At 51.7% G+C, this 24,875-nt stretch overlaps 6 protein-coding genes across 6 annotated transcripts; 5 read left to right on the top strand and 1 right to left on the bottom strand.

The window, feature by feature from the left end:
* Window positions 1-1,246: 1,246 nt before the first annotated feature.
* On the bottom strand, window positions 1,247-6,826 carry VTN77DRAFT_9082 (uncharacterized protein; the record flags this gene model as incomplete). The annotated part of the gene is made up of 1 exon (XM_069425651.1): window positions 1,247-6,826. One exon carries the CDS (start codon window positions 6,824-6,826, stop codon window positions 1,247-1,249), a length of 5,580 nt encoding a protein of 1,859 aa, XP_069274219.1.
* Window positions 6,827-11,109: 4,283 nt separating this feature from the next.
* Window positions 11,110-12,387, top strand: VTN77DRAFT_9081 (uncharacterized protein; the record flags this gene model as incomplete). Its single annotated transcript, XM_069425650.1, has 1 exon — window positions 11,110-12,387. One exon carries the CDS (start codon window positions 11,110-11,112, stop codon window positions 12,385-12,387), a length of 1,278 nt encoding a protein of 425 aa, XP_069274218.1.
* Window positions 12,388-14,140: 1,753 nt separating this feature from the next.
* Window positions 14,141-16,514, top strand: VTN77DRAFT_9080 (uncharacterized protein; the record flags this gene model as incomplete). Its single annotated transcript, XM_069425649.1, has 13 exons — window positions 14,141-14,144; window positions 14,220-14,753; window positions 14,811-14,874; window positions 14,925-14,972; window positions 15,031-15,072; window positions 15,123-15,370; window positions 15,432-15,464; window positions 15,521-15,822; window positions 15,879-16,098; window positions 16,161-16,174; window positions 16,226-16,279; window positions 16,337-16,425; window positions 16,484-16,514. The coding sequence occupies 13 exons, from the start codon at window positions 14,141-14,143 to the stop codon at window positions 16,512-16,514; spliced, it is 1,683 nt and encodes a 560-aa protein (XP_069274217.1).
* Window positions 16,515-17,740: 1,226 nt separating this feature from the next.
* On the top strand, window positions 17,741-18,899 carry VTN77DRAFT_9079 (uncharacterized protein; the record flags this gene model as incomplete). The annotated part of the gene is made up of 3 exons (XM_069425647.1): window positions 17,741-17,801; window positions 17,855-18,008; window positions 18,404-18,899. 3 exons carry the CDS (start codon window positions 17,741-17,743, stop codon window positions 18,897-18,899), a joined length of 711 nt encoding a protein of 236 aa, XP_069274216.1.
* Window positions 18,900-19,972: 1,073 nt separating this feature from the next.
* On the top strand, window positions 19,973-20,446 carry VTN77DRAFT_9078 (uncharacterized protein; the record flags this gene model as incomplete). Its single annotated transcript, XM_069425646.1, has 1 exon — window positions 19,973-20,446. The coding sequence occupies one exon, from the start codon at window positions 19,973-19,975 to the stop codon at window positions 20,444-20,446; it is 474 nt and encodes a 157-aa protein (XP_069274215.1).
* A 1,215-nt stretch (window positions 20,447-21,661) lies between these two features.
* VTN77DRAFT_9077 (uncharacterized protein) lies at window positions 21,662-24,660 on the top strand (the record flags this gene model as incomplete). The annotated part of the gene is made up of 2 exons (XM_069425645.1): window positions 21,662-23,001; window positions 23,058-24,660. 2 exons carry the CDS (start codon window positions 21,662-21,664, stop codon window positions 24,658-24,660), a joined length of 2,943 nt encoding a protein of 980 aa, XP_069274214.1.
* Window positions 24,661-24,875: the final 215 nt, after the last annotated feature.

Raw genomic sequence — 24,875 nt, 5'->3', positions numbered from 1 at the left:
GAGCTAGGTCTGTTTAATGTATGCGTTGTAGCTTTTTTTTCCCTCCTTCTTTCTTCCTGCGTCGGGAGCGGCATTCTCTCGCTTACCTTCAATCAATTACTTAACTTACACACGTCTTACTTATGAAATGATCTCGGGGATTGGCGTGGCGTGGCGTCTCACGGTTATTTTTATTTTTCTTGTTTACTCACGCACCATCTTAGGTATCTCATTAATTGCCGCCTAGCTTTTACTTAGCTTTTCGGGTTCGCGCAAGTCTGTCTTACGTGCTTTTTAATAGGTACTCTTCTTCTTTAATTAATCTACTGTAAACACCAGGAGCCAGCCAGGTACCTATCTCTCCTTTCTCCTCCTGTTCAATGCGTATGCTTGGAGAGGGGCGTTTGCAAAGGGCATACCGGCTTTCAGTTTTCTACCTAGATAATAATAATAGTAAGTCTGTCTCAATTCAATTCGATTCAATTCAGCATGCAACAGGGTCTGTACCAATGAACATAAGGGGGTTTTTTTTTCTTTTTCTTTCAGTAATAGTAGTAAGAGAAAAATTTGCTTGTTCCTAATTATTAATTAACTTTCTCAATATACTGTTCTCAAGGCTCAAGGATCAAGTAAATATCTAGGCCCCTTCCCCGTAGCATAAAGTAGCATAAAATAATTACAGACACACACACACACAGAGAGAGAGAGAGAGAGAGAGAGAGCTGATGTTCTCACCCTGAGGGCGCTGGTATACTGTAATTATCCAGGCTAGAGAATGGTTCTCATATGGGAGCCTTGTAGAATAATCGCAACAAACAATCTTCGCCGGTAGATAATGACCCATTTTATTTTTATTTTTATTTTTTTTATTTTTAGTTTCATTGCTTGATTTAAGCATCATCTCCCTATAATCACATTCATATATATCCGTTTCATGTTCATTTTCATGTTCATGCCTATGCTCATATTCATACACATACAAATGCATCATATCCACTCCCTGAGTGAGAAATAACTTTTTGTTTGGCAAGGAGAAAAACAACGGTAAAGATAAGAAAAGTGATGAAACGAATGGAAGAAAGGAAGAGTCCTCAATCAATCAATCAATCAATCAGGGTATCAATTATAATTTATCATATCATAATAATTCACTCAAAAGAAAAAAGGAAAAAAGAGGTGGGAGACGGGGGGGTCTTCTTTTGACGGATATGATGGCGATGATACAATGTATGTACAGTACAGAACACCCGGTCGACGACTGTATCAATCAATGTACTGGTTTCAGATCACCACTTCGTGGGCTCTCCTTGATACTACCGGCCCCGTCAGTGCCTGCGCCAGCTTGTTCTCGCTGCGGTGTTGTATCAATGGCTGCGCTTGCTATTGTTGCTGCAGCAGCAGCTTCGGGATTATTGTTATTATTATCGGACTCGAGAACTGCAGCTGCAGGAGATGAGATGTGAGGTCCCACAACGCTGGCGGGCAACTCGAGCGACGGGATGGAGGATTCCATTGTGGACGCCGTCGATGGCGGCACGATCGGTCCTACTCGCGTGGAGCTGGGCCGCGTCTGCGCCTCACTGTAGAACTGCTGCAGACGGACTTCGTCGTTGCAGAACTCTTCGACCTGGTTCTTCAGGTACTCCGGCGTGCGATAGAGGTTGGCAGTGTCAATCGTATGTGGGGGATTGCTACCGCCGGCCCCAGTGTTGGCGGTTGGTTCTGGCACGGGACGTAGGGCGGGTGAGAGACGCGGCGAAAACATCGGATCGTACGTATAGGTGGTCGGTCGCGGTCGATACTGGTCGGTGCGGTCACCACGATCAAACTTGTTGGTCGCATCTCGACCGGAGGCGCCCTTGGTGCTGAACAGTCGGTTTGCGAGGAACAAGAAATCGCCCTCTTCTGAGATCTGCGCAAGAAGACAGCCCGAGCGGTGAATATATTGCGGATAACGATAATTGGGCTTGCCCCACGAATACAAGACCTCGACGTCCGGCGGGAAAGCCGACGCGGCTTCGAAATCGAGAACGAAATCAAACTTCCTCAAAATCGCTTTCTGGTAGTAATGCTTGTCCGGCTTGCCTTGCTGCGAGAAGGAAGTTGCGCTGTAGGACAGGGTAGCTGGCGGCTTGGGAGGCTCAACCTTAAGCTTCACACGATAGAGCTTCCTGAAAGGTTGCTCTTCAACGGTGGCCGAGGCCTCTGCAATCGGCACCTGGACAAGTTTCAACCCGTACTTTTCCGCCGTCGCAGCCCAAGACACGACCGCGTCTTCGATGAGTTTTGGAGTAGCGCTCATCCAACTCAGTTCGATATGGAAACAGTTCTCTGGATTGTGCAACCTGTCATAGTGGAGATCGATGACTTCCGGACGATGCGATCGTTTGCGGGGATCAACATCATACTTCATCGACTTCGAAAGCAGGATCGCCACTTTACTTTTGGACTTTGATGGCGTGTTCGCTGCGGACGCAGCCGTCTCATCCACGCTATCCGATCTCGTACGTTCCCCACTTGGAGAGTCCTTCGCGCCCTCACCTTGCGGAGTTGACGGAACTGATTTCTCTGGCTTTCTTCCGGGAAACCAGCCGGTCCGAGACTCAGGTGGTCGCGAGACTCGATACTCAGCAGCGATCTGGTAAAAGTAATTCCCGTCCCTAAAGTTATGTCTCTGCTCGACGTGCTGGAATAGGCCGTGCTTCATAAGCTCGTTCCCAAACTCGACCGCTTCCTCCCGAGTGTCGATATCCCGAAAGTTCTGCAATAACCAGGTGGTGAACTCGGAGCCGATAAAGCAATTGTAGTGTAATCGCCAATGCCACCTTCTATCCATCATGCGAACACCCTTGTCACTTTGTATTATCTGCGCCAACGATGACAAGCTGATATTAGACCTTTCGAGCAATTCAGAGTCCGGCAAGAGCTGCGCTGGCGGATTGTCGAGTCCAGGATCAGTTAGCAAGATCCTGTCAAGCTCAGCAGCAACGACCTCCGATGGATTTCGCGTTTGGTACATGATATTCAACGGATTCTGATCCTTCTTTTTCCGCGCTGCGGTTTGGAAACGCTTCTCTTCCGGTGGAACGTATTTATGCCGCTGCCACAAGTGTGTCAGTTGGTTAATTCCGAGTAAATGGATCTCTTCCTCATTGTCCTCATTGAATGGGCGCCGAGAATTCGGTGGGAGCCGCATGGGGATAAGCACATAGCGAGTCCGCCAGAACCGGAGCTGCTTTGTTGGGTTCGTCAAATGGTCTCGGTGACCCGCAAGGTAATTGTCGGCATAGTTCCAGTTGTATTCTTCCGTAGACGATTGTAGTTTCACGTTGTTCAATTCATACTCTTTGCCCAAAATCGTCCGGATAGCGGCTGTATAGGTGGGAGTGTCTCTTTTCTCAAACGGCGAAGCAGATGGGGTAAGACGAGTAAATTTCGTAACTTCAATCTCCCCACCAGCGACACACACTAGTCGATGAATTATATTACCCTTGGAGAGGAATATAGTTGCTTCGTCTCTTCCAAGGCCCCGCGGATCAAAGACATTCAGCGATTCCAACGAATATTGCCCAGAAACTTCTGCTACAGCGCTCCCAACCACAATTTGAAATCCGTGGGAAAGTCGCAAAGCCACCATTTCGCGCAGAATAGCATCTCGAGCTTTAGTTGCATCCTCACCCTCGTGATCGTCGTTTGGAAAGACCCTATATGGCGTCTGGAGATAATCGGAGGCAAGTTCCTGACGAGACGGAAATTCTTCCGTAGTCAACGGCAACACAGCCGGTGTCTTTAAGCTTTTCCACTTCACGAGCGCGACATGCGGGGGTCTTGGATAAGCATGTTGCCAACGCCCGAACCAACTAGCATCTCTCAGGGCCGCTTTGGGAGTATTTGACGGGTTGATGGATCTGACCCATGGGGCTAATGCCTTGCTCGGCGAGTGACTCGAAGAGGCATCGCGCGCCCCAGCATTGAGTCCCATTTCGAATTTTGGGCCCGTTCTCTTCATGGGAAACGGTCCATGACTTCCTCCATGATTACCTGTGTCGATGGGCAATTCTGTCGCGGTGGGGAAGGAATTTTCGGCACTTTGTCGTTCTGTTTCTGTCTCCTCCAGAACTTTCTTATTCCCGACTTTGATAGATATCGGTCTCGACTGAGGAACTTCCAGCTTCTCAGTGGCCTTCTTCGGCGTCGATGGTCGTGGTGGCAATTCAGTGACCGTCGATATCGATGAAGTCTCGTCTGACTTCCGCTGCTTGATGCTCTCCGAATCCGAAGCAATTGCTGCCGCTGACGTCTTCCTATTCAGAATAGGTAGAGCTCTGGCATGCTCAGCGTTGACTTCAGTACTTGCTTGAGCTCGGGGAGGGGCTGGGCCGAGCCCACGGAGAGCAAAGCTGATTGTGCGCGAGATCCTTGGTGCACGATTCGTCTTTATTGCTGGTTTCCTTGGTGACTTGTCCTGAGTCGAAACGGGACTCTTGGGGGAGGCCAACGGTGTATCCACTCTCCGCTGGGTGGAGCGCAGCGACGAAGCTCGTTCCATTTCATGTTCTTCATGCTCCCTCAAGCTCATGATCGATCTTGCCGACAGGCGTTCCTGCAAATGAGACACATGATTCTCGGGTTCACTCGGTCTCTTGGATTTAGATTGTCTTCGAGAATGGCGCTTCTTCGGGAATGGGTGGAAGACGTGGTCGTCGTAGTCGTCCATCCAGCTGAGCATCCTCCGTTGATGTTTCGCTGGGCTGGGGAGCATCATCTCTTTAGGACTCGTGAAACTTGAGAGAAATGGCTCTGGTCTCAGGCTATCGCTCAATTGGACTCTGTAGGATGAGCTCGGGGAGAGTGGATATTTGCCCGCATGAGAAACCATAATGCTCGGATGCGAGCTTGGAGTGAGGTTTAGAGTCCGTTGAAAGCCGTAGTTTCTCTCCGAAAGGTAAGGAATGGAAATATTTGACTGTTCGCTCTCCATAATCCCCATCATTTGAATCTCATACATCCGCACCCTTGGCACGAAGAGCTTCGACTGTTTCGTCACGGTATATGGAATTGGCGCATTGAGATCCTTCTTTGCAATTCTACGACCTTCTCTATAGGTTTCCGGGTTCCAGAAGGAAATATCGAGCCAATGGGGAATTCCATAGCACCATTCTTTCGAATTCGCAGGTGGCCGATCTCGAGAAAAGGGGCGAGGAAAGGTGCTCAAATCTGAGCTCCTGGGAGAAAACGGAGATAGTTTACTCGTAAAACTGGCTGTAGAGTGTCGGTAGTCTGGAGTTGAGAGGTGGCTATGGGAATCTCCAAAGCGCGAGCTACTAGGCCGCTCTTGTGGTCTCCGATATTTAAACAGTGGTACAGAATGAAGCGGCATGGGGCTTAGGCAGACGAGATCGATGGCGATCCCGATGTTCGTGAGGGCTTCGTTTGTGGCCGCCAGGGATTCGTAGGAGACTTCGAAGAGGCCAGTACCTGGCGTTATGACGACAATTGAAGTTCCTGTACGACCCATATCGCGATCGATGTGGTCATAGGCCAGATGCGAGGTAGCCAGGTGGATGGCTTCAAGGATATTCCCGCGTATTGCAGAAGTGGGACGGCCGGCGATAGTGACGATCTGTGGTGTCTTCGCTTTGCCTCCATCAGTCGTTGATGAATCATCTGGGTTGACAAATTTCTGAATTGAAACATCTCTCAAGAATGTTCGAAAATTCTTCTTGAGCTCATCCAAGATAGCTGTCCAGTGACCGCTCGCAATATCATTTACAACGACTCGATAGAAGTCCCGCATGGGCACAGGATCAGCACTAGATATTCTTTTCAGTGGGTCTATGCTGAGCGCAGATGCTCCATGCTCCGGAGCAACATCGTACTCAACTCTCGTGAACAGCACAATCGTGACCAGATGCTTGGCGTCGATGTTTGCCCAGCGCTTGAAAAGCTCAGGGAGGAAGCCATTGATCACTCTGCTAAAGAGGATATCACCCGTCCCTTCCGAGTCAAAGTCCCACATTTCCCGAGACATCTGGATGAACAAGACATATCTAGCCGACTCGCTCCGAAACACGGGAATTGTGTTAGGAGCAAAGTAGCCTGATAGGACCTTCTTCCCTCGGATGAATATGTGCTTGATGGTTGCCTTGATACTTCCCATGAAAAGAATCTTCTGCCCCTTGTATATGGTTTTATCGACCAGTTCCGACGTGACCAGCCTCCACATATCCGCGCGCACCAGATATTGGTCGCGAAAGGAGATGTCGACGTGGGAGGCAGAGCATTGTGAGCGGTCCACCTGCGAAAGGAGAACAGGAGACCGGTTTTTGAACCCAAATATGTTCGCGACGCTGCTTGTCACTGATATTTCCAGCTTTGGATGTCTTTGCTTGATATCCTGCGGTAGAGGCTTGACCACAAAGAGAAATCGACCTTGGGTGCGAGACGCGAACTTCGCATTTCCACCCAAGCTGAGACTTGAATTGCTCTCGACATTGCCGTCATTGACGGCTCTGGCACCGAATTCGGACTTCAGTTGGGGATGGGCAGAGTCTCCACCGTTGCGCACAAGGGTGATCTCGATCACATCGCCCGGTTTGACCCCAGTTTCGCTGAACGCGGAACTGTTGAACAGGACCTCTTCCCTCGAAAAGCTCTCATCATGAACCCAAAGCGTACAGAGCTGGCGATACAGACCTGCACCTGGTTGCTTGTCTGACTTTTCGTTGGCTGCTGAGGGATCGTATTGTGAAGTCCCCAATAATGAGGGACCGGTGGAGGTACTATCCAGGCTCGCTGCGCTGACCTGCCGGAGGTGCGATCCCCTTGAGGGCCCTCGTAAAGGCATCCTCTTTTCTTCAACTGTCCACCAATTGAGCCATGCGCAGTTCCATCCGTAGCTTGGCTAGAATTCGGAAAATAGAACGCTTGCGATCCATTGATATCAGGTCTGGAGATCATTGAGGGTAGCTGTTATAGGAAGGCGGTCAGCGCATCATGTGAGTTCCGTCGCTGGCCAATAGCGATCTGTCTCTCTTCAGTTAGAGTTATCTAGCCAGTGACCAATCATCTTGAGAGTTTCCAATTGCATAAAAGTGGATATTTGGTTGATTCTCTGATCCTGTAACATCTCTTTCGAGTTGCATTCAAAGTGCAGAAATGATAGGGAGGAATAAAACAGAAGCAACTTTCTAACCAAAATACAATGTCATCTGTTGTGGCATACTCACAGAGGGTTGATTCATCCTTGGATGTAAGTTAGTCCTGTCATATGGACTAGGTCCATGGACGATCTACAGCCTTCTTTCGAGAGATAGATTGATGATGCAACCAACATTATTATCTCTCCTTCTCTTCCCTAATTCGCTGATCAGAGGAATCTTATTACTGTGTGGGAATTTAGGTATCTAGAGGTCATACTGCCCCTCGTTGATACTTTTCAGAGGTCTACACAGAGGTTGACTCTTGCTTGGATATTTAGAAACTGTTCTGGTAGAATAATGCATTCCAAGCTCCACAATGCCAGACCACTCCCACATCTCTTAATCTGCCTTGCCGACCTCCCGCAAGAACCGATAGTACCGTGGAGCCTTCCACTTTCTCCTCCTCTTGCCATAAATGGTCATGGGGATGGCTGCGACCACCGGGAGGAGGACACAGACGCCGAAAAAAGACAAAGGTCCAGCCACAACCGGCGGCGTCAATGAATGGCTGGACCGAATACGAGATCGCGAAGTTGACTATGGAAGAACACATCGCGAGAACCACGACGAGTTCGCCAGAAATTTGGGTAACGTTAGCACAAGCTTGGATGATAGAAAAAGAGTTTCTCCTGCGGGGCTCCTCTTACCCCCGGGAAGCACTCCATCGCATATGCGGTTGCGATGGTGCAGGCCGAGACTTGATGGGCAATCATGGCGCAAATGCCAAAGGCAACCGTGATCCAATGCAGGCCTTTTTCTGCACCCCAGTCGTATAGCATGTAGCCCAACGCAGCATAGACGAAGCAAACAATCAACATGTAAAGCCGCATCTCCGGCTCCTTGACTCCGCCGTTACATCGGGCGAGAAGAATGACCAATTGGTCGCTGAGAACGCCAGTGCCCAGCCGATAAAATTCCCGATCAGGGCAGCGAAGAAGACCAGTCCGGTGGTCGTGGTACTCCAATCGTAGGGTGGATCGGTCATAATCTCGGAGATGGTATTGAAAGATACAATACCAGCGGTGCAGCCAAAGGCAAAGATGAAACCGGCCTGCGGGAACATGATTAAGTACCAGATGCAAATTGTGGCGCCTAGGTTAGACTTACAATGACGACGTTAGGGAATGTCCAGAGGGGGAAAGGTCGACGGAAGTACTGGAAGAAAGCAGTCTTGTTCTGCGGATAGTGCACCCATAGACTGAGAGTTTGGAGATAGGTCCTCTTTGGGAATTCATCGATAAAACCAGTTTCGTGACGGGGGTCCATCTGAACAATGTTCGACTCCTTGCCATCGATGGATCTGTTTGCCGATTCACCCGAGTCGTCGTGTACCTTAGCGACAGGGCTGGGCTGGTTTGAAGAGGAAAGGAAGCGAGGGAAAAGCGTCTCTTCGAAGGTGAAAAAGAGAAGCACCAACACACCGGCATCGATGATGGCAACGATATACTGGCTCCAGCACCAGTCAATACTGTCGGCCAGTCGGCGATGCTCCCGTCAGTGATCAAACCAAGTCTAAGCAGAGTTAGTAAGGAGTGCTCAAACTCGAATCTGAAAGCTCACATTGAGCCGAGCTGCTGGCCGAAGAGATAGACTGAAAGCATCCGGCCACGGTCATGGACGAAGAACATATCAAAACCTGCCATCACTTCGTTAGCGTCGCTTAATCCATGGGGAACAAGAGGACATCAGGACGAACCGAAAGCTGAATGACTGCTTGGTACGCACTTGTCCCGAGGCCATTCAAAATCATGCTCGCCATCCACAGTCCAGTACCACGAAACTTCCCTAGCCAGACTCCTGCGCACATGCAGAGCACTGTCGTCGCGAGGAAAACAAAGCGACGACCGATTATATTTGCTGTCGGAATCCACCAAATATTGACAAAGCCCTTTTTCGACCGTTGTCAGCATCGGAATTCATTCTTGGATGAAGAGCAGCAGTTGCATACCAGGGGGAGATAATTCAGAGCACTGCCTCCATTCATGTTTGTCAGTGAGACGCCAGTCTCATCGCTGATGGTTGTCCAAGCCGCTGGAGAAAAGTCAGCTCGTGAAGCTTGCATACAGCGTTAAGGCTTATCATACCTCCAAGCGTGTTCTCCCCGAATGAGAAGGCGCAAGCATAGAGAGTGACCAGTAATAACTGGTAATACTTCTTCCATGTGGGCCATTTCTGGGAGGAGGCACCAGGTCAGCATCCAGGCAGTAGTCCTGTATGTTGGTACACGAGTGTCACGAGTCTTTACCAATGGGTCACCGCTGCAGGGAGTTGGCTGCGGGATGAGGACAATGTCCGAAGTGCCAGCACCAGCGTGAGAGAGGTTCAGGGATTTACCAACTAGAAGGCATGTATATTAACATCTCTTGAAGAGCAATCAAGTCGCTTGGGTCCTACCATCCACGAGCAGCTCGGTGCCGGGCACTTGGTCATCGTCAATGGTTTCGTCTGCCATCACCAACAGCCGCAGCTATTCTGTAAAAAGAACGCAGAAACTTGAAGAAGGGAGGTCGCATGATGGGGATAAACAAGTCCATCCTGGCCTGTTTTTATATCTACAACACTTTCAACAACACTTATCAAGAAACGTAGGTACTATCTCCGCTTGACCCCAGACGTGACTAGTACCAGCACGGATACAACCCGACATTCAGTTATTGGTGCAAAGGACCGCGTATCGACTTCGCAAAGGGAATGGAAGAAGGTCCAGGCGAGGTGGAAAGAGGGGTGGCACATCCACACTAATACTTTATCTCCCAAACTTATCGAGTACTTCTCGCTTAGCAGGACGATCAATTATAATGCGTGTCTCTCCACGGTCAATGCTTGATGAAATGGACCATTTCGAATGAGCTAGGAATCAGCTTTCTGGTAGCTCGTGTGCCTTCTAGCCATACTGGGACCTATGGGACCATTGGTTGCTCAGTTGCCCTTACTACTATTACGATACAAGTCACAGAGGCGAAGAATAGCATACACGCTCATGAACTGCTTATGCCAAACTGACATTGGCGCTGAATAGGGACACAAAATACTCCCAATCGTTCAGCAGACCCAAATAGAGCTCGCCTACATCTCTGGTATCTCCACGCTTGCTCCAGATGCCCTGTCTGCCGAAGGCAAGGCCACGACTGACGCAGTCGATTTCCCATTTCAGCTGGAACCCGTTGTCGCACACCAAGCCTCGCCTAGTGCAGTTGTTACAGTTTGGCCTGGTTTCGTCACACCGTGTTTTTCAACTGCTGCAGGTCTTGCAGCCGGTTCGAGCACGAGTCTTGGTAGGGGCCGAGTCGACGACTTTCGACGAGGCATAGGATAGCATGGATGTGCACATGGGCATCTTCATTCGTCCACCCTCAATCTGCGTCCATATGATGCAATAATAATTGCTAAGCAGGAATAATTAACGGATGATGGGAGCTCAGGAGGCTGCGAAGGGGGAGATATGGTGGGGTAATATGCTGTATGTCGCTGATAATGGACCTTCTCATGTCGTCTGATAACGGCATACTCGGCTAATTCTCCGCAGTCCTCGCCTGCCTCGCTTGGACCTTTCAGCAGAGAGCCTTTCGCTATCAGTGATCTGGGTAGATTGAAGTGGAAAAAGATTAGGATTTGAAATAAAAACGTAATACTTGTCGGTTTCTGACTCTTTTCTCTTGTAAGCAATTCTTTTCCCACTGAAGCGAACTCGAGACTACTGTGCACCTGGAGCTTTTCGTTATAAGCTATCTCTTTTGACCCCAGTCTCTGGTGTGCTGGCTGTAACATAGCTCTATGTTGCAAGACTTGTGTCACGATAATAATTGAAGAGGAATGGCTCCGGAGCTTGGAAAGGAATCTTCAATTCTCATTGTTGGAGGAGGCGCCTGGGGCTGCTCGACTGCTCTGCATTTAGCGCGTCGTGGATACAGAAGGGTGACGGTCTTGGATGCTTATCCCATTCCATCCCCCATTTCTGCTGGGAACGATATCAACAAAATTGTCGAGCAAGGTCTGCGCATTTCCTTTCCCATCTTGTCGGCTCACTGACGGGAAATCAGGATCGTTCACTGAGGGCGACGACGAAGCAGCTGTGGCCACCACGCTGCTGGCTGCAGCTGCCGAAGGCTGGAACAATGACCCTGTGTTCTCACCATACTACCACGATACCGGCTATATCGTCGCTGCCTCCTCTCCATCAGCCCTGGAGCATCTGAAAACTCACGAGATTCGCCATCACACTCCCTCCTTTACGCCTCTCAATAGTGCAGAGGAGTTCCGCGCAACAATGCCAAAAGGGGTCTTGACAGGCGAGTTCAAAGGCTGGAGAGGATTCTACAAGAAAAGCAGCGCAGGATGGGTTCATGCGTGGAAAGCACTTGTATCGGCATACAAGGAGGCTTCGCGCCTGGGGGTGCGATTCATCACTGGAAGTCCACAAGGAAGAGTGACTAGTCTGGTGTACTCCACATCGGACGTCTTGGGAGCTAAGACTGCTGCCGGAGTCGAACATCGTGCGGATCGAACAATTCTCGCAGCAGGGGCGGCCGCGCCTCAGCTGTTTGACTTCGAGAACCAACTGCGTCCCACCGCGTGGACGTTGGCACATATTCCAATGACGGCAGAAGAAGCGCAGCTCTACAAAGACCCGCCAGTCCTATACAACATCGAAAAAGGCTTCTTCATGGAGCCCGATGAGGACAGGCACGAGCTCAAGATCTGTGACGAACATCCAGGATACTGCAACTGGTTCCCACCGTCGAACTCCTCCACTTCTTCTCTCCCGCAATCGATTCCAGTAGCCAAACACCAGATCCCGATCCCAGCTGCACAGCGTGTACGTGACTTCCTACGTGATACGATGCCCCAGCTTGCGGACCGACCCTTCGTCCATGCACGAGTCTGTTGGTGCGCAGACACTCCCAACCGCGCCTTTCTAATCATCCCCCACCCCTCCTACCCGTCGCTCATCCTCGCCGCGGGCGATTCTGGCCACGGATTCATGCACATCCCATCAATTGGAGGATTCATTGTCGACTGCATGGAAGGGGCGTTGGACGAGCGATTCAAGCAGTCGTGGAGGTGGCGGCCCGAGACGGCCAAGGGTTTCTGGGGTGACCAGACATTGGGGCGATTTGGGGCGGGTAATAAGATGTTGGATTTGAAAGAGACGGAGACAACTGGGTGGACGAATCTTCCTCCCAGAGAAGAGAAGGCAGTGTTGTGAATCCAAACTGGTAGAGCTTCGCTGTAGTGGAATTTCGTACTCTCATTACGTCACCGAGAAAGAGGGCATTAGCATTTGCTGCGCGTACTGGACGAGGTACGTGCGTTCATCCAAGGGCCACACTTTGGCTACCATTCTTTGAATTAACGCTAGAGCATATTCGAGAAGACTCAGCCTGCAAGTACGAAGTACGGAGTACGTAACAATAGATGGTTACAAGGATAGTGGAGTGTACGAATGCGGTAATGAATGCGAGCATAGTGCTGATTTTTTTTTCAACTATGGCAGTCACTGATGGCCACACTTCGAAAGTTGCGGGGGGAAAGGGAAGAAAAAAAGAGATACCGCCTTATCAAGACAGTGTGTTGGAAATTGTGTCTACAGAGTAGTTATTTCACAAGCCACACGACTTCAAGCGCTCTTTCCTGCGTTAGCGAGGGCCACTGCTCACGCTGGATGATGCGTGTTTTGATGATCACATTTTATCTCTGCGCGCGGGCCTCGAGTCCTGATTATCTGATTGGGAATCCCCTCGCATGCGCCACAGTTGGAAACCTTGGGCCGGTCAAGGGGGAAACTCTATCCGGAATCCACTGCGGCCGATAATCAGATCCACTAGCGATGTGTGGCGCTAGCCATGGGATTTCTCAGTACGGAGTAAGATGAATAACTGTCCGGAGTAAGTACTCCGTACGTAACAATTATTCCACATATTATTATTATTATTCAGGCATCGAGATACGACCGGAAAAGGGTTGAACAATTGATGCAATCAAGCCTGGCCCGCAAAAAGTGGAACAGCGGTCGAGGACTCCAGAAACGTGAGACTCGCCAAGGTGCTGTCGGAGACGCGACTTGCGTGTTTGGTGGCTCTTGGCTCTGTCTAGACGGGGCATCGGCTCCTTTTCACTGTCGCCAAGGGCCTATGATCTTGCTGTGTCATGCATGATTCAGGACTGACTGTCCCCCAGGTCTATCGGTCAACGGCATTTCCTCTGCACAGCTTCCACCACGTTGCAACTCTTGAGGAATCAAGGCAGTGTGGCATCTAATCTGTAGATTATCAAACAACTCTTGGGACGCAGGCTGGCCTCGACAAGCCACACCGCACATACCACGTTTCGTGGTTTCTCCAAAGCAAGAACGGGAGTCAGCCTTGAGCTGTGGCTGTGCGAGGTGCCAGCATCCACTCTCCTGCACTAGTTGGACCGATCGATACCAATAAATAACCCTTGATCAAGGTGCATGTGTGACGAAGCTCACACACGACACCTGCGAGAATCGTGGCTGTCCGTCACTTGTTGGCATTTGGAATTTGTGCTTGACATCAAGGCTGCCTCCAACAAAGCTCAGGCGTGTATCGGTGAGACGAAGCCACAGCCAAGATTGTTTTCCACTTTACTAGTTTCCAGCACAGAGGAACCCACTCCTGAGTCGCGAAGGCACGACTCCTCCGCAGATCAGATCAGCGGTCGCCAACAGTGCCACGGCTTGGCAGATTGCAATTTGCGACAAATAATAATACCCATCCCATCTCTTGGCTTTGAAGAATTGGCAGTTGTTTGGACGCAAACCCCCCCCCCCCCCCCCCCCCCCCCCCCTTTCTAATAAAGACGCCCCAGATCCAATCTGTGCTTCAGGACGATCGTATTATTATTGCCTCCCCTCACTGTCCTGTTTGTTCTTCTTCCTAATTTGCACACCACATCAATTCATCAAGTCCGCCCAGGTCCTGATCTACAATTCCCACGCAATGCGTAAGTCGCAGCCTGCTTTCTCTTGTCGCTTCCCAAAAAATGAAGTTCTAGGCTAATAATTTTGGCCTGTTGCAGATAAGTATCGTCACGCTGCCAGGTTCTCGGCCTGGTACGACCACGAGGGGGAACCGACCACCCACAATCCGTTCAAGAAGTTCAGGGCCCGTCCACGGAGTTGTCCCCCTGGCCAGTTGGAGAGCGGTCTGCTGCGTGCCTCGAGCGACGGCACTGTTCGCTCAACAGAGGAACAGCGGCGCCGGAGGACACTGAACGGAGACTTGGGTGGACCAGAGCACGCCGAAACCTTTCCACTCTCATCCATGAGTACCGCTCAAACCAGGGCCGTCGATGGCAGCATCGAGGAGAATGATGCGCCAGCACAGTCGACCCGAAGCTATGAGCCTATCAATATTTCCCAAGAAGCCGAGGATTCTGACGACGGCAAACCTCGACAGAGGAAAAAGCTGCTCGACACCCCGCCCCAAAACGACGACGACGAGCCGGAAAAGTCGGTCCCAGACAAGCAGAAGTTCACAGTAGTTGGCCAGTTGAAAGCGACCATCTTCAATTCGTGGGTCAATGTCCTTCTGCTCGCTGCGCCCGCTGGAAGTATGCTCAACCGTGATATTCTCTGCTTCGCCGTGTGCTCTGACTGATCACTGCCAGTTATCGTGAATTGTCTGCATGCAGACCCCAGGGCCATCTTCGTGATCAATTTCATCGCTATCATGTAAGATCTGTAAGACCTGTATCCCGTGCAAAACTGACGGCCCCAACCAGACCTCTTGCTGCAATGTTGAGTTACGCAACTGAGGAAATCGCCCTACGGTAGGTCTTCTCCTATCTGTTCCTAGTGTGCTCATCTCCCATGCTGACGAGATTACAGAACTGGAGAGACTATCGGAGGCCTGTTGAATGCAACGTTTGGGTAGGTGCCAGCCTGCCGGCTTCTGAGATGTGCGACGCTAACAGAACTAGCAATGCCGTCGAATTGATCGTCGCTATTCTGGCCCTCGTCGATAACCAGGTGGTCATCGTTCAGACCTCTCTTATCGGGAGTATGTTGTCGAATCTGCTCCTGGTGATGGGCATGTGTTTCTTCTTTGGAGGAGTGAACCGAATGGATCAAAAATTCAACGTGATCGTGGCTCAGACGGCTTCAAGTCTTCTCGCACTCGCTGTCGGCAGTCTGATCATTCCCACAGCATTTCACACGTGGTCTGGTGGTATGTGGGCGTGGACCAACATCCGGATGTGGATCGTTAAACTAACGAGTTCGGTTGCTAGCCGGCCCGCATGCAATTGCGCCTTTGTCTCGAGGTTGGTTCCTCCCGAGTGGCGGGGCTTAGACAAGTTCCTGACTCATGTTTTCTTAGGTACTAGCGTCATCCTGCTGCTGGTGTATGGTTGCTATCTGTTCTTCCAACTGAAATCTCACGTGGATCTATACAACGAACCAAGCCCGAAGACCGAGAAGAGAGGTTTCAACAAGTCGGAGGGAGATGCTAGCAGAAGCCTGGCTCAGATTGGTATGATGAGCGCCTCCCTGGTCAACCAGAACGAGGAGGTCATGGCCGAACCGGAGGATGAAACGGAAGAACCTCAGCTCCACATCGCGGTTGCCATCCTCACACTTGCAGCGTCAACAGCACTTGTCGCAGTTTGTGCGGAGTTCATGGTATGGAATGTGCCGCCTGAGGATGTTATCGAAGCTAGGCTAACCTGACCGGTCAGGTCGATTCGATTGATAAAATTACCGAAGATGGCGGTTTATCCAAGACCTTTGTCGGCTTAGTCCTGCTTCCTATTGTGGGTAATGCAGCTGAGCACGCTACCGCCGTTACGGTTGCTGTCAAAGATAAGATGGACCTGGCCATTGGCGTGGCCGTGGGATCTAGCATGCAAATTGCTCTGTTGGTCCTCCCTCTGGTCGTTGTGATCGGATGGATCATGGGTGAGTCTTTCCACCATGCTTTTTCTCTAGTGACTGTCGCTGATTGATTGATGTCCATGCAGGCAACGACGATATGGTATGCTCCCGTAAAAATCAGAGGAGCTTGGATGAAGGCTAACAGTGACAGACTCTGTACTTTGATGGATTCCAAATCACCGTCCTCTTCGTCGCTGTGCTTTTGGTCGGTTTTCTCGCCTCTCCTTTTTCCCTGTTTCCTGTCGACTAACGAGCTGGGCAGGTCAACTATCTCATCACAGATGGAAAGTCACACTGGCTCGAGGGCGTTATGCTGATGACGCTGTACACCATCATTGCCGTGGCATCTTGGTAAGCAACTCAGTAGAATTTGATTCGGTCTGTCTGTGACTGACTGGGTCATTTCTAGGTTTTATCCATCCAAGAATTCAGTCAGCTGATGTCTCTGCATCACGATCTTGTGACATTTTGTTCTTACTTTTATTTTCTTGCCTTCTTTGTCAGCCAGAGGCTGAAGATGATACCCTAAAAAGTATTACCAGGTTCCATTTGGTTCTGAGGGCTGTATGATTATTAAACTTTTGGGTGGGTTGTCGGGGTTCATTCCACTGTGTTATTCCGGAATGTCTTTATTTTTTTTCTATCCTTCGAGGCCCTGCTGGTCACTACTACCACTCTGCGGTCAAATCTGTTTCTTTTGTGACGGTTTTTCATTCATCTCTGGGGACGGATGGGACTTTACTGGTTTAGAGTCATATATCACCCGGTATCTTGATTACTGTTTAAGTTACGCGACCATCTTATCTCTTGATATCAGCAAGAGACTGATTCTCTTTTCTTTCAACCAAATCTCACTCTCTTTTTCCCTTGTTTCTTTACCCAGTTTCCATGACAATTTGAACCGTCTCCAAAAACAGTTATATCAACCCACCTGGCTATACTCCTTATAATAATATCGTATGAAAGTGGAACTTCTCTACCTATTCTTGTCGGTGTCTTGATGCGACGGGTATAAGAATACCCGTTGCGCGTTCTACTGTGTTCGAAGTGCCTTCGAGTGCTTCGGACCGATCATGGTGAATTATTAATAAAATTAACAGATACTAGTAAGAATAACGATATGACTAGCATTTGTAGGCTGAGACCAGCCACAGCCCATGGGCTACAGCGTGCTCTCTACTCTGTACCTAGGTATGTACTGTACATACATACTAAGTACCGACGTACTGCTACAGTTCCATCAGAGACCAGCAAGGGAAACGTGGCTTTGCAAGTAGTGTGTCTGTTAGGTTGAGCCTATCAACCACCTAGGGTAAACGCGGGGTAAGACCCCATCGATAACCGACCAAGTTAACTGCCACGTTGAGGAAACCGGGGCCGATGGAGAGAGAAAGAGGCCGAGAGAGACGGGGAAGGTGCCATTCCCGTGGATAGGCGTCGCATACCTAACTTCACACCGAAACTGCCTTCCTACCTAAGGTAGGTTAGGTACGGAGTACAGTACGGAGTACATACCTAGGTAGGTACCTACAACATCTCTGATCTCTTGGTTGGATCGTCTGTGCCTTTCGCCCGCAATGTTACAAACAAACGGTCCATCAGTGCATGCCATGCACATGCAATGAGCTGGCTAAAATTCTTTCATAGTGCAAAGCACATTGATTCTATGGAGGAGGTAAATCATGATTGCCGTCTCTCCACATTCTTCGATAGCCGTACTCCGTACTGTATGTGCTGCGCAAGGAGTTCCCGTTCTCGTCCCCACTGCTAACCGCTCCAGATTCCGCGCAGTCGTCGGTGTTATTATGCCGCTTGATTCATTCGCTTGTGGGAAACTACGATAATACGTCGTACGGAGTACTCACGATTCAGACTGAACCTACCTTCTCCACGTCGCTGTCTCGTGTCGGAAAAGCTGTCACCTCGGTACATCGGTATTGAGACGGGGTATTACCGGCGTCCCATGAGAATGAGACTGACTGAAGCCTCTCTCTCTCTCTCTCAGGCCTGAACCCCGCCGGCAATGGCGTCGTAACCTCGTGTGCACCTTCCCGCGCGCCCAAGAATACTTGTGAGCATTTCTTTCTGTCGCCGTTCCCGATATCCCGCGACGGGTGCGAGCCGGGTCTGAGCCACCCTCCGGGCCTTTTTACATACTTTAGAGGACAGACAGGCCTCCGAAAAATTCGCGCGATAATAGTGCCCACAATTGCACGGGCTAGGGAGAAATCGCAAATCGTCAGATTCCTATTATTAATACAGCAAGCTTCCGGCGGAGAGCGCCCCGACCTGGTTGCCCCGGGTTTGTTGCAGAGTCCTCTCCAGACAGGCAGGCCGAGTTTGCGGGGTTTAGTCCGATCACTCGTGAATTTGGGTGGGATGTGGATTGTGGAGTGAAGTGGAACTACGAGGTGGGAAGATGCCATAAACTGCTCTCCTACTGGTTTGTCGTGGTCTGTATTCCGGACTCTCGGCGAGTCAGCTACTACCCTCTGGACGGCGGATGCGGTATCCATCTAGGCATACCTCACGGACCACGGTACCCACTAGCTGTTCTGGTGCGCCCGTCCATTGGGATTTGGGACAAACCCAACAACCCCGTCGGAGAATGGCCAGTCGGTGGTGGGGATGATGCCAAAGGCCCACGAAACAGTCGGGACGGATGTGCCCGAGTGACCGTCGATTGGAGGTTCTCAATCTCAGCTCTCGAGGGGGCCGAACACTCCCACCCGGCTAAACGGTACCTAGCTGTGCGGGAACTTTGCAGGCCGGCCAACTTTCCAATATCTCGGCACCGAGCCTGCCCGAAGAAGTGTCAGGCGTAAATCACTTCCCTCCTTCAATCAGGGACATATTACTTTCTCTCACTCTTGCCAGGTGGGAATGCTCCATGAAGACGGATGTTCTTGCATATTCTGTATGCAGGGAAGAGAAAGAAAGAGAAGAGTCAACGGTCATTCTTCCGGAATACGGGAAACAGAAATCATTATCGGTTGTAGTCCGACCCGGTGGCTCACCCGCCCCAGAGATTACAGGCCGTCCGATGAGGATCGTGATTCGTGAGAGACAAATTGTCTCTGGCCACTGTATTATTATTGTCATTCATGCCCAATACCGAGTTTTGACGCCGAATGGAATTACTATTGGTAAACGTAACTGTTTCTTGCTTTTCTGCAGGACAGCTAGGGCCGAACCCAGAGAGCGTCCGAGCCACGAGGGTGCAGGGACACTCGGAATGAGGAGGCAATCATGAAGAGGCTTGTCGCCCTCCATCATCATCCTGCTGGTCTTCTTCTTCCCACTAGTGGGCTACTGGCAGACCGGTATTGGGGTTGGGCGGGCTTGTCCTCCGTCGGCGGTAGAGTGACGCAAAGGCCCAGGAGAGAGCACCGGTGACCGGTGATCATCTGGGAGCTACCTTCTCTGCCGGAAATTTTCCATGGAACGGCGGAAGGTGGATAGTTCGTGGGACACTGCAAGGCAAGTTATCTGGACGGAGTCCGGAGGACACCGGGCTCTGTGCACTGCATCACCACATCCTGCCGCAACATGCAGTGTATGGTCTGACGCGGTGTCATCCATCATGGATGGCACAGTCCTCCGTACAGGATATCCAGAAATCCTCTGTGTGGAAGGCGAAAGAGTCAGAGCACCCTTCGGGACCAGTGTGATTGATTTCGATTCCCGATGTCGAGGATGCGTGTCTCCGTCGGACCACGGGATTCTCTGACACACAACACAACGGTACTCCGTCCAGGTAGGACAGGGCCCCTGGCCGATCCAATCTGCAAGTTTTTGTATAACTTCTCCTTGACGACCCTGGTCGATCTAGAACGAGACACAGAGGCATCCCGGTCAGAGAAATCGTACAAGTGTCGTGAGTCAGGTCGCAACGTCGATGGGTAACGACTGGTCTACCTTGCAGTGGGTGTGCATCTTTATTATTATTCTCTTACCAAACTACTCAACCCAGGCAATCCAGTTAGGCTTGCTGTCCCTGCATTTCTGCACCTTCTACGGAGTACAGAGTACGTTTGCTCTACATGTTCCACATGTAGCGTCTCAGCGGCTGGCTGCTTGGAAGTTGTCCCCTCCCGTGTCCAGCCAGTTACCCGATTCTTCCCTAAAACTCCGTAGTTCTACCGAGCTCGAGGGCTGCCGTTGTTTCTCGGGCTCCTCTTCACCATCATCATCGGCTGCAGTGTTACCATCCACGGTCGTCCCGCTCTGCCATTCTTCTTCTCTCACCTTTCTTACTTCCGTGTACTCTGTACAATTTTCCATCCCCATCATCATCATCAACCTGACGGGACGGGTAGAACTTGGGAATCCGCCTAGTTTAGTTAGTTGCGAGAGTCTACTCCGTACCTAGGTAATAATTATAACTTTGGGTAGTCCGTTATTACTCCGTCCGGAGAACTGCCCTCTGTGTGCGAGCTCGTCTGGACCGGGTCTTCCCCAGAGTGCATGTGGGCGCTGACTGGCTGCTGGCTGTTCGTCTCTGGTCCCTGCCTGCGCCCCGCGAAACACTAACGCGCCTGCCCAATCCAATCCGACCCGGCCGTTCCCCCGTTCCTCCCCAGATGGGCAGGCAGGATTAGCAATTACGGGGTGCATCGACCATCCAAGAGGGGGTCACCTGGTCATCTCAAGAGATTCTTTCTAGCCGATCCGGGTCAACTCTCGGTCCGTCTACGGCTACTCGTCCTCAACCTGGTCTTTTTCTTTTTTTTTTTCTTTCTTGCGTTTTGAGTTCTCACCCCCTCTGTCCCTTGTCCTCCTAGGACGTCGTGTGTGTGCCCAGTAAGGCAAATAACCACCTACCTCGTGTGTGTGTCATTCCGCTGACACGTCTCTCTCTCCAGCCCGGTCGGGATCGTTGCCGATCCGTCGTTCTCCCCTCAAAGACATTGCTGCTCTCCGGCCACGGCTGTCTCCACTCTGTGCTCCGTAGCTCGGTCGCGCGTCCTTGCATATTCTCCTTGGCCGACCTGCCGCCATGTCCTGCCCATAGCAAAAAAGAAAGGAAATAGAAGAAGAAGAAAAAAAAGAGTGAGTGAGAAAGAAAGAGAAAAAAAAAAAGAAAGAAAAAAATATCTTCTGGTCGTGTTTGATTTTCATCCTCAAAGAGCAACAGCTCCGCCGCTTCCCGAACGCACCCCCGAGTGTCCTCACTGGCGCTTCTTTGTTGCCTTCTCTGGAGCCGGCACGGCCGGGTCTCTTGTCATTTACCGGGGAGTCGGGGATCTCTCGCCCCATCTGAGATCTCACCAACACGCCGTCATTCTTCTCCAGAATCCTCCACACTACGGCAGACTTGCTTGTTTTTTTTTCTTTCCCTGTCGAACTGCCTTCCGCTGTCGTGCTGTGATTCCTTCCCAAGCCCTGGGCACGCCATTTCCTCTCCCTTTTCGCACCTCCAGCTGCAGCTGGCGAGCTCGCGTGCAGTCATCAGGTTGATGCTTCCCCGGATCCACCCTGCCCCGGGCACAGCAACTTAGTTTGTCGCCGCCAAAACGTGAATGCGGGCTTCACCACAGCAGCAGCCCCAACGCGACAACACAACAGCATCCTCTCCTCTGCAAGAATGCGCTCCAGCATTGCCTGCTCCCGCTGTCGCCGGAGCAAAATAAAATGTGTCAATGCCGGGATTGACACCACCTGTCGCGCCTGCGAATCGTCGGGTCGGGTATGTGTCTATCCTCAGCCTGCCATCAGCGTGGGCGGTGCGAAACGAGACATTGCAGCCACCGTGGACGGTGACGACCGGAATGGTGAATGGGACAGTCCAAAGAGACAACGCTCGAGAAAGACCGTGGGCCCATCCGGGTCCGCCGCCAAGGACGCAAGCAAGGCCAATGTCGACGTGCTCGACTCGTCGATCCTGACGGTGAAGGTCTGGGAGACCTTATTCGAGCTGTTCCAGTCTCACTTCGCGACCGTCCTACCCTTTCTACATCCCACCACTTTTTTGAATCAGATTCGCCAACTGTCCGCCCCCCAGACGGATGGCACGGAGCATCCCTCTCAGAGTCCCGGTCCCAAGCCAGAACCATCTCCCTTGATCTTGCTGGGCGTGCTGGCTCTGACGGCCCGCTTTCACCCGCAGCTAGTCGCATACCATTCTCCGTCGGCACCAAACAATCCCTCGAACCCGCTGGTGGCCTCCGAGTTTTATGCGTCAGCTCTTCGGAACCGTTTGGCAGGCCCCGACGGCATGGGTCTTGCGGTTCCCGACTTGACGCGGGTACAGGCTTTGTTGATGCTGGCGTTGCACGAATGGGGCATGTGCCGGGGGAAGAGCGCCTGGGTGTACGTGGGAGTTGCCATCCGGCTCTCGCAGGCGATGGGTCTCCCCTATGAACTGGAGAATGAGAGCGCATCCGCCCGGGATGCCACCCGGTCGCCCGCCCTGAAGGTGGAAGCGGATCATTTTGGAGTCACGCGACGAAAAGAACAGCGCGAGCAGAATTCCGACGATGTCATTATCCAGGAAACCAAGCGAAGGACCTTTTGGGCGTGCTTCATCATGGACCGATGTCTGAGTAGCGGCAAGTATCGGCCGCGGATGATCAAGGTTCGGGATCTGGGGATCCAACTGCCGAGCGACAATGCCTTTGCGTTTGGAGAACGGGTCCGAACTTCCCGACTCAGCGACAGCCCGGCCCGTCGACCGCCCAGTTTCGATTCCCAGGGGGTGCAAATCCCGAGCCTACGACAGAGTATCGGTTATGGAGATGACAAGCACCGACCGAATGGTTCCACCGATGCCAAAGCCTGGTCGCCCGTCGCCCAACGACACGATTCGAACGACCATGATATCGAGCGGTGGGAAGTGGGTGCGGAGGAGTCCGTCTTGAGCCGCGTGATCCGAATCATTCGGATCTGGGGGAGTATTGCCAAGTGGGCATGCGCCGGAGGCAGACGGTAAGTTCAAAAAGTTCAATCTAATTCATCGATAGTATGCTGACAGAAGGGGGCAGAAACGAACCCTACGCGCCATGGCAGCCAGAATCTCGTTTCGCCCAGCTGCGAAGCAAGCTCGTAGAATTCCAGGACAATCTGCCCCGGAATCTCCAGTACTCCCAACGAAATACGGACACGCACATCATGTACAAGCACTCCTTGGCATCATACACTGTGATGCATGTCGTCTACTTCCTCTCGGTGATCGTCTTGCACCGAGCTTACATTCCTTTCTTACCTCTCCGATGCAGCGAGCCTGTCGGCCCTCTGGACGAGCCCACGTTCCCACGGGACAAGTACACTCTGCCCGAAGGTTTCTGGCGGGATAGCGCGAAGGAACTCTTCCGGGCTGCCAGGCAGATGATGGATCTGGTCGTCACCTGCCAGGAGCGGGGTGTTCTTGTGGAAACCCCCCTGGTCGGGTTCGCCATCTACAACGCAGCATTTATTGGGATATATGCAGCACACTTCAGCCACATGGATCAGGAAGGATATCTGTCGTCCAAGCCGTCACCAGCAGATTCCCCGGCCGGGCCGGGTGCGCAGCCGCAGACGCAGACCCGCAGGTCGCTGGATATTCTGCGTGACATGAGGCAGAGACTCACTATGGCGGCGGGCTGGTTTCGGACGCTGAATCGCCTCCACAGCTATTTTGTCAAGGTCAAGAAAGACTTCAAGAACAACCTGCGCAAATCCGAGCTGATGCCATCGGCGGACGGCATAGATGCTGCCCCCAACGGCATCCGACCGGTGCGCGAAGGTGGCCCGGGTGGCGGGCTGGACGAATTCAAACTGCTGGAGAAACTCTTCCTGGAATTTGGCAATATCGAGGACCAGGTCCCAGAGGGTGGAGCGTTGGAAGAAGATGGAAATGGTCCAGTGGTCTCCTTGTCCGACCGAGGAGTTGCCGCCAGTGACACGGGCAGTAACGCAGTCAAAAGCGAGTCTGGCGATGGCGGCGACTCTCAAGTGGACTGGGTTGTTGGACGACAACGACGGGCATCATGGGTGCCCGTCAACAATCCGACGCATAATAATAATACGGTCGTGCCTGCTGCTGCAGACGGCGAGCGGTCGAGGTCAGAGGTGGACCGCCGACCCAGCTTGCCTCTGCCAGCGTCTCGATCACTGCCACCTCAGTCGCCATACTCGTTACCATCCCTCCAGCATCATTCGCATGGCTCGATCGCTTCGACAGCCTCGCCGAGCCTTCCGTCTCTCGCATCGCCGGGGGCTTTCACCTCTCCGTCGACCAGCCAACCCCCAACGTCACAATTCCTGGCTAATTCGTCCAACCGTCTGCAGCCGCTCAATTCATGGGTGACTTCGCACCAGCAGCCGCCGCCGCCGCCTTACTCGCAGTCTCTGCCCCCTCTCAGTGCGACTGCTCAGCATGGATTTGCGATGCTGCCGCCACCCGGCTCTGTCCCGTATCCAACGCCACCGGCCGGGCTGGGTTTTGATGGAGCAGAGTTCACCATGTGGTCGACGAGCCTGGGTGGGGATGATGTGGTGGCCTTCCTCGATGGGGGGAGCTACGAGCAATGGCCATCGATCTCGAATTGTGAGGTCGGTTATCCCACCGGCTGGCTGAGTGCAGTGTGGAATGATCTGGGGTGATGACTCCTGAGTCCTCACCATGTCGATGATTTTTTTTCTTTTCCTATGTTCGTTACCTTTGGTTACCTGACCTGCCACGTTCTGTTCTTTCTTTCCCTTCCCTTCACGTTTCACACTTGTATTATTATAATAAGCTTGATTCCACGCCCCACGCCTTTGTATTGTATGGACCTATGGACCTTGTCTGTCTGCGGTTTGCGGACAGAACTGCTATG

Source organism: Rasamsonia byssochlamydoides (assembly GCF_041956645.1).
Source record: "Rasamsonia byssochlamydoides strain NRRL 3658 unplaced genomic scaffold VTN77scaffold_81, whole genome shotgun sequence".
NCBI lineage: Eukaryota > Fungi > Ascomycota > Eurotiomycetes > Eurotiales > Trichocomaceae > Rasamsonia > Rasamsonia byssochlamydoides.
The sequence above is the reverse complement of the archived record's forward strand: the minus strand, read 5'-3'. Positions and strand labels throughout refer to the sequence as shown.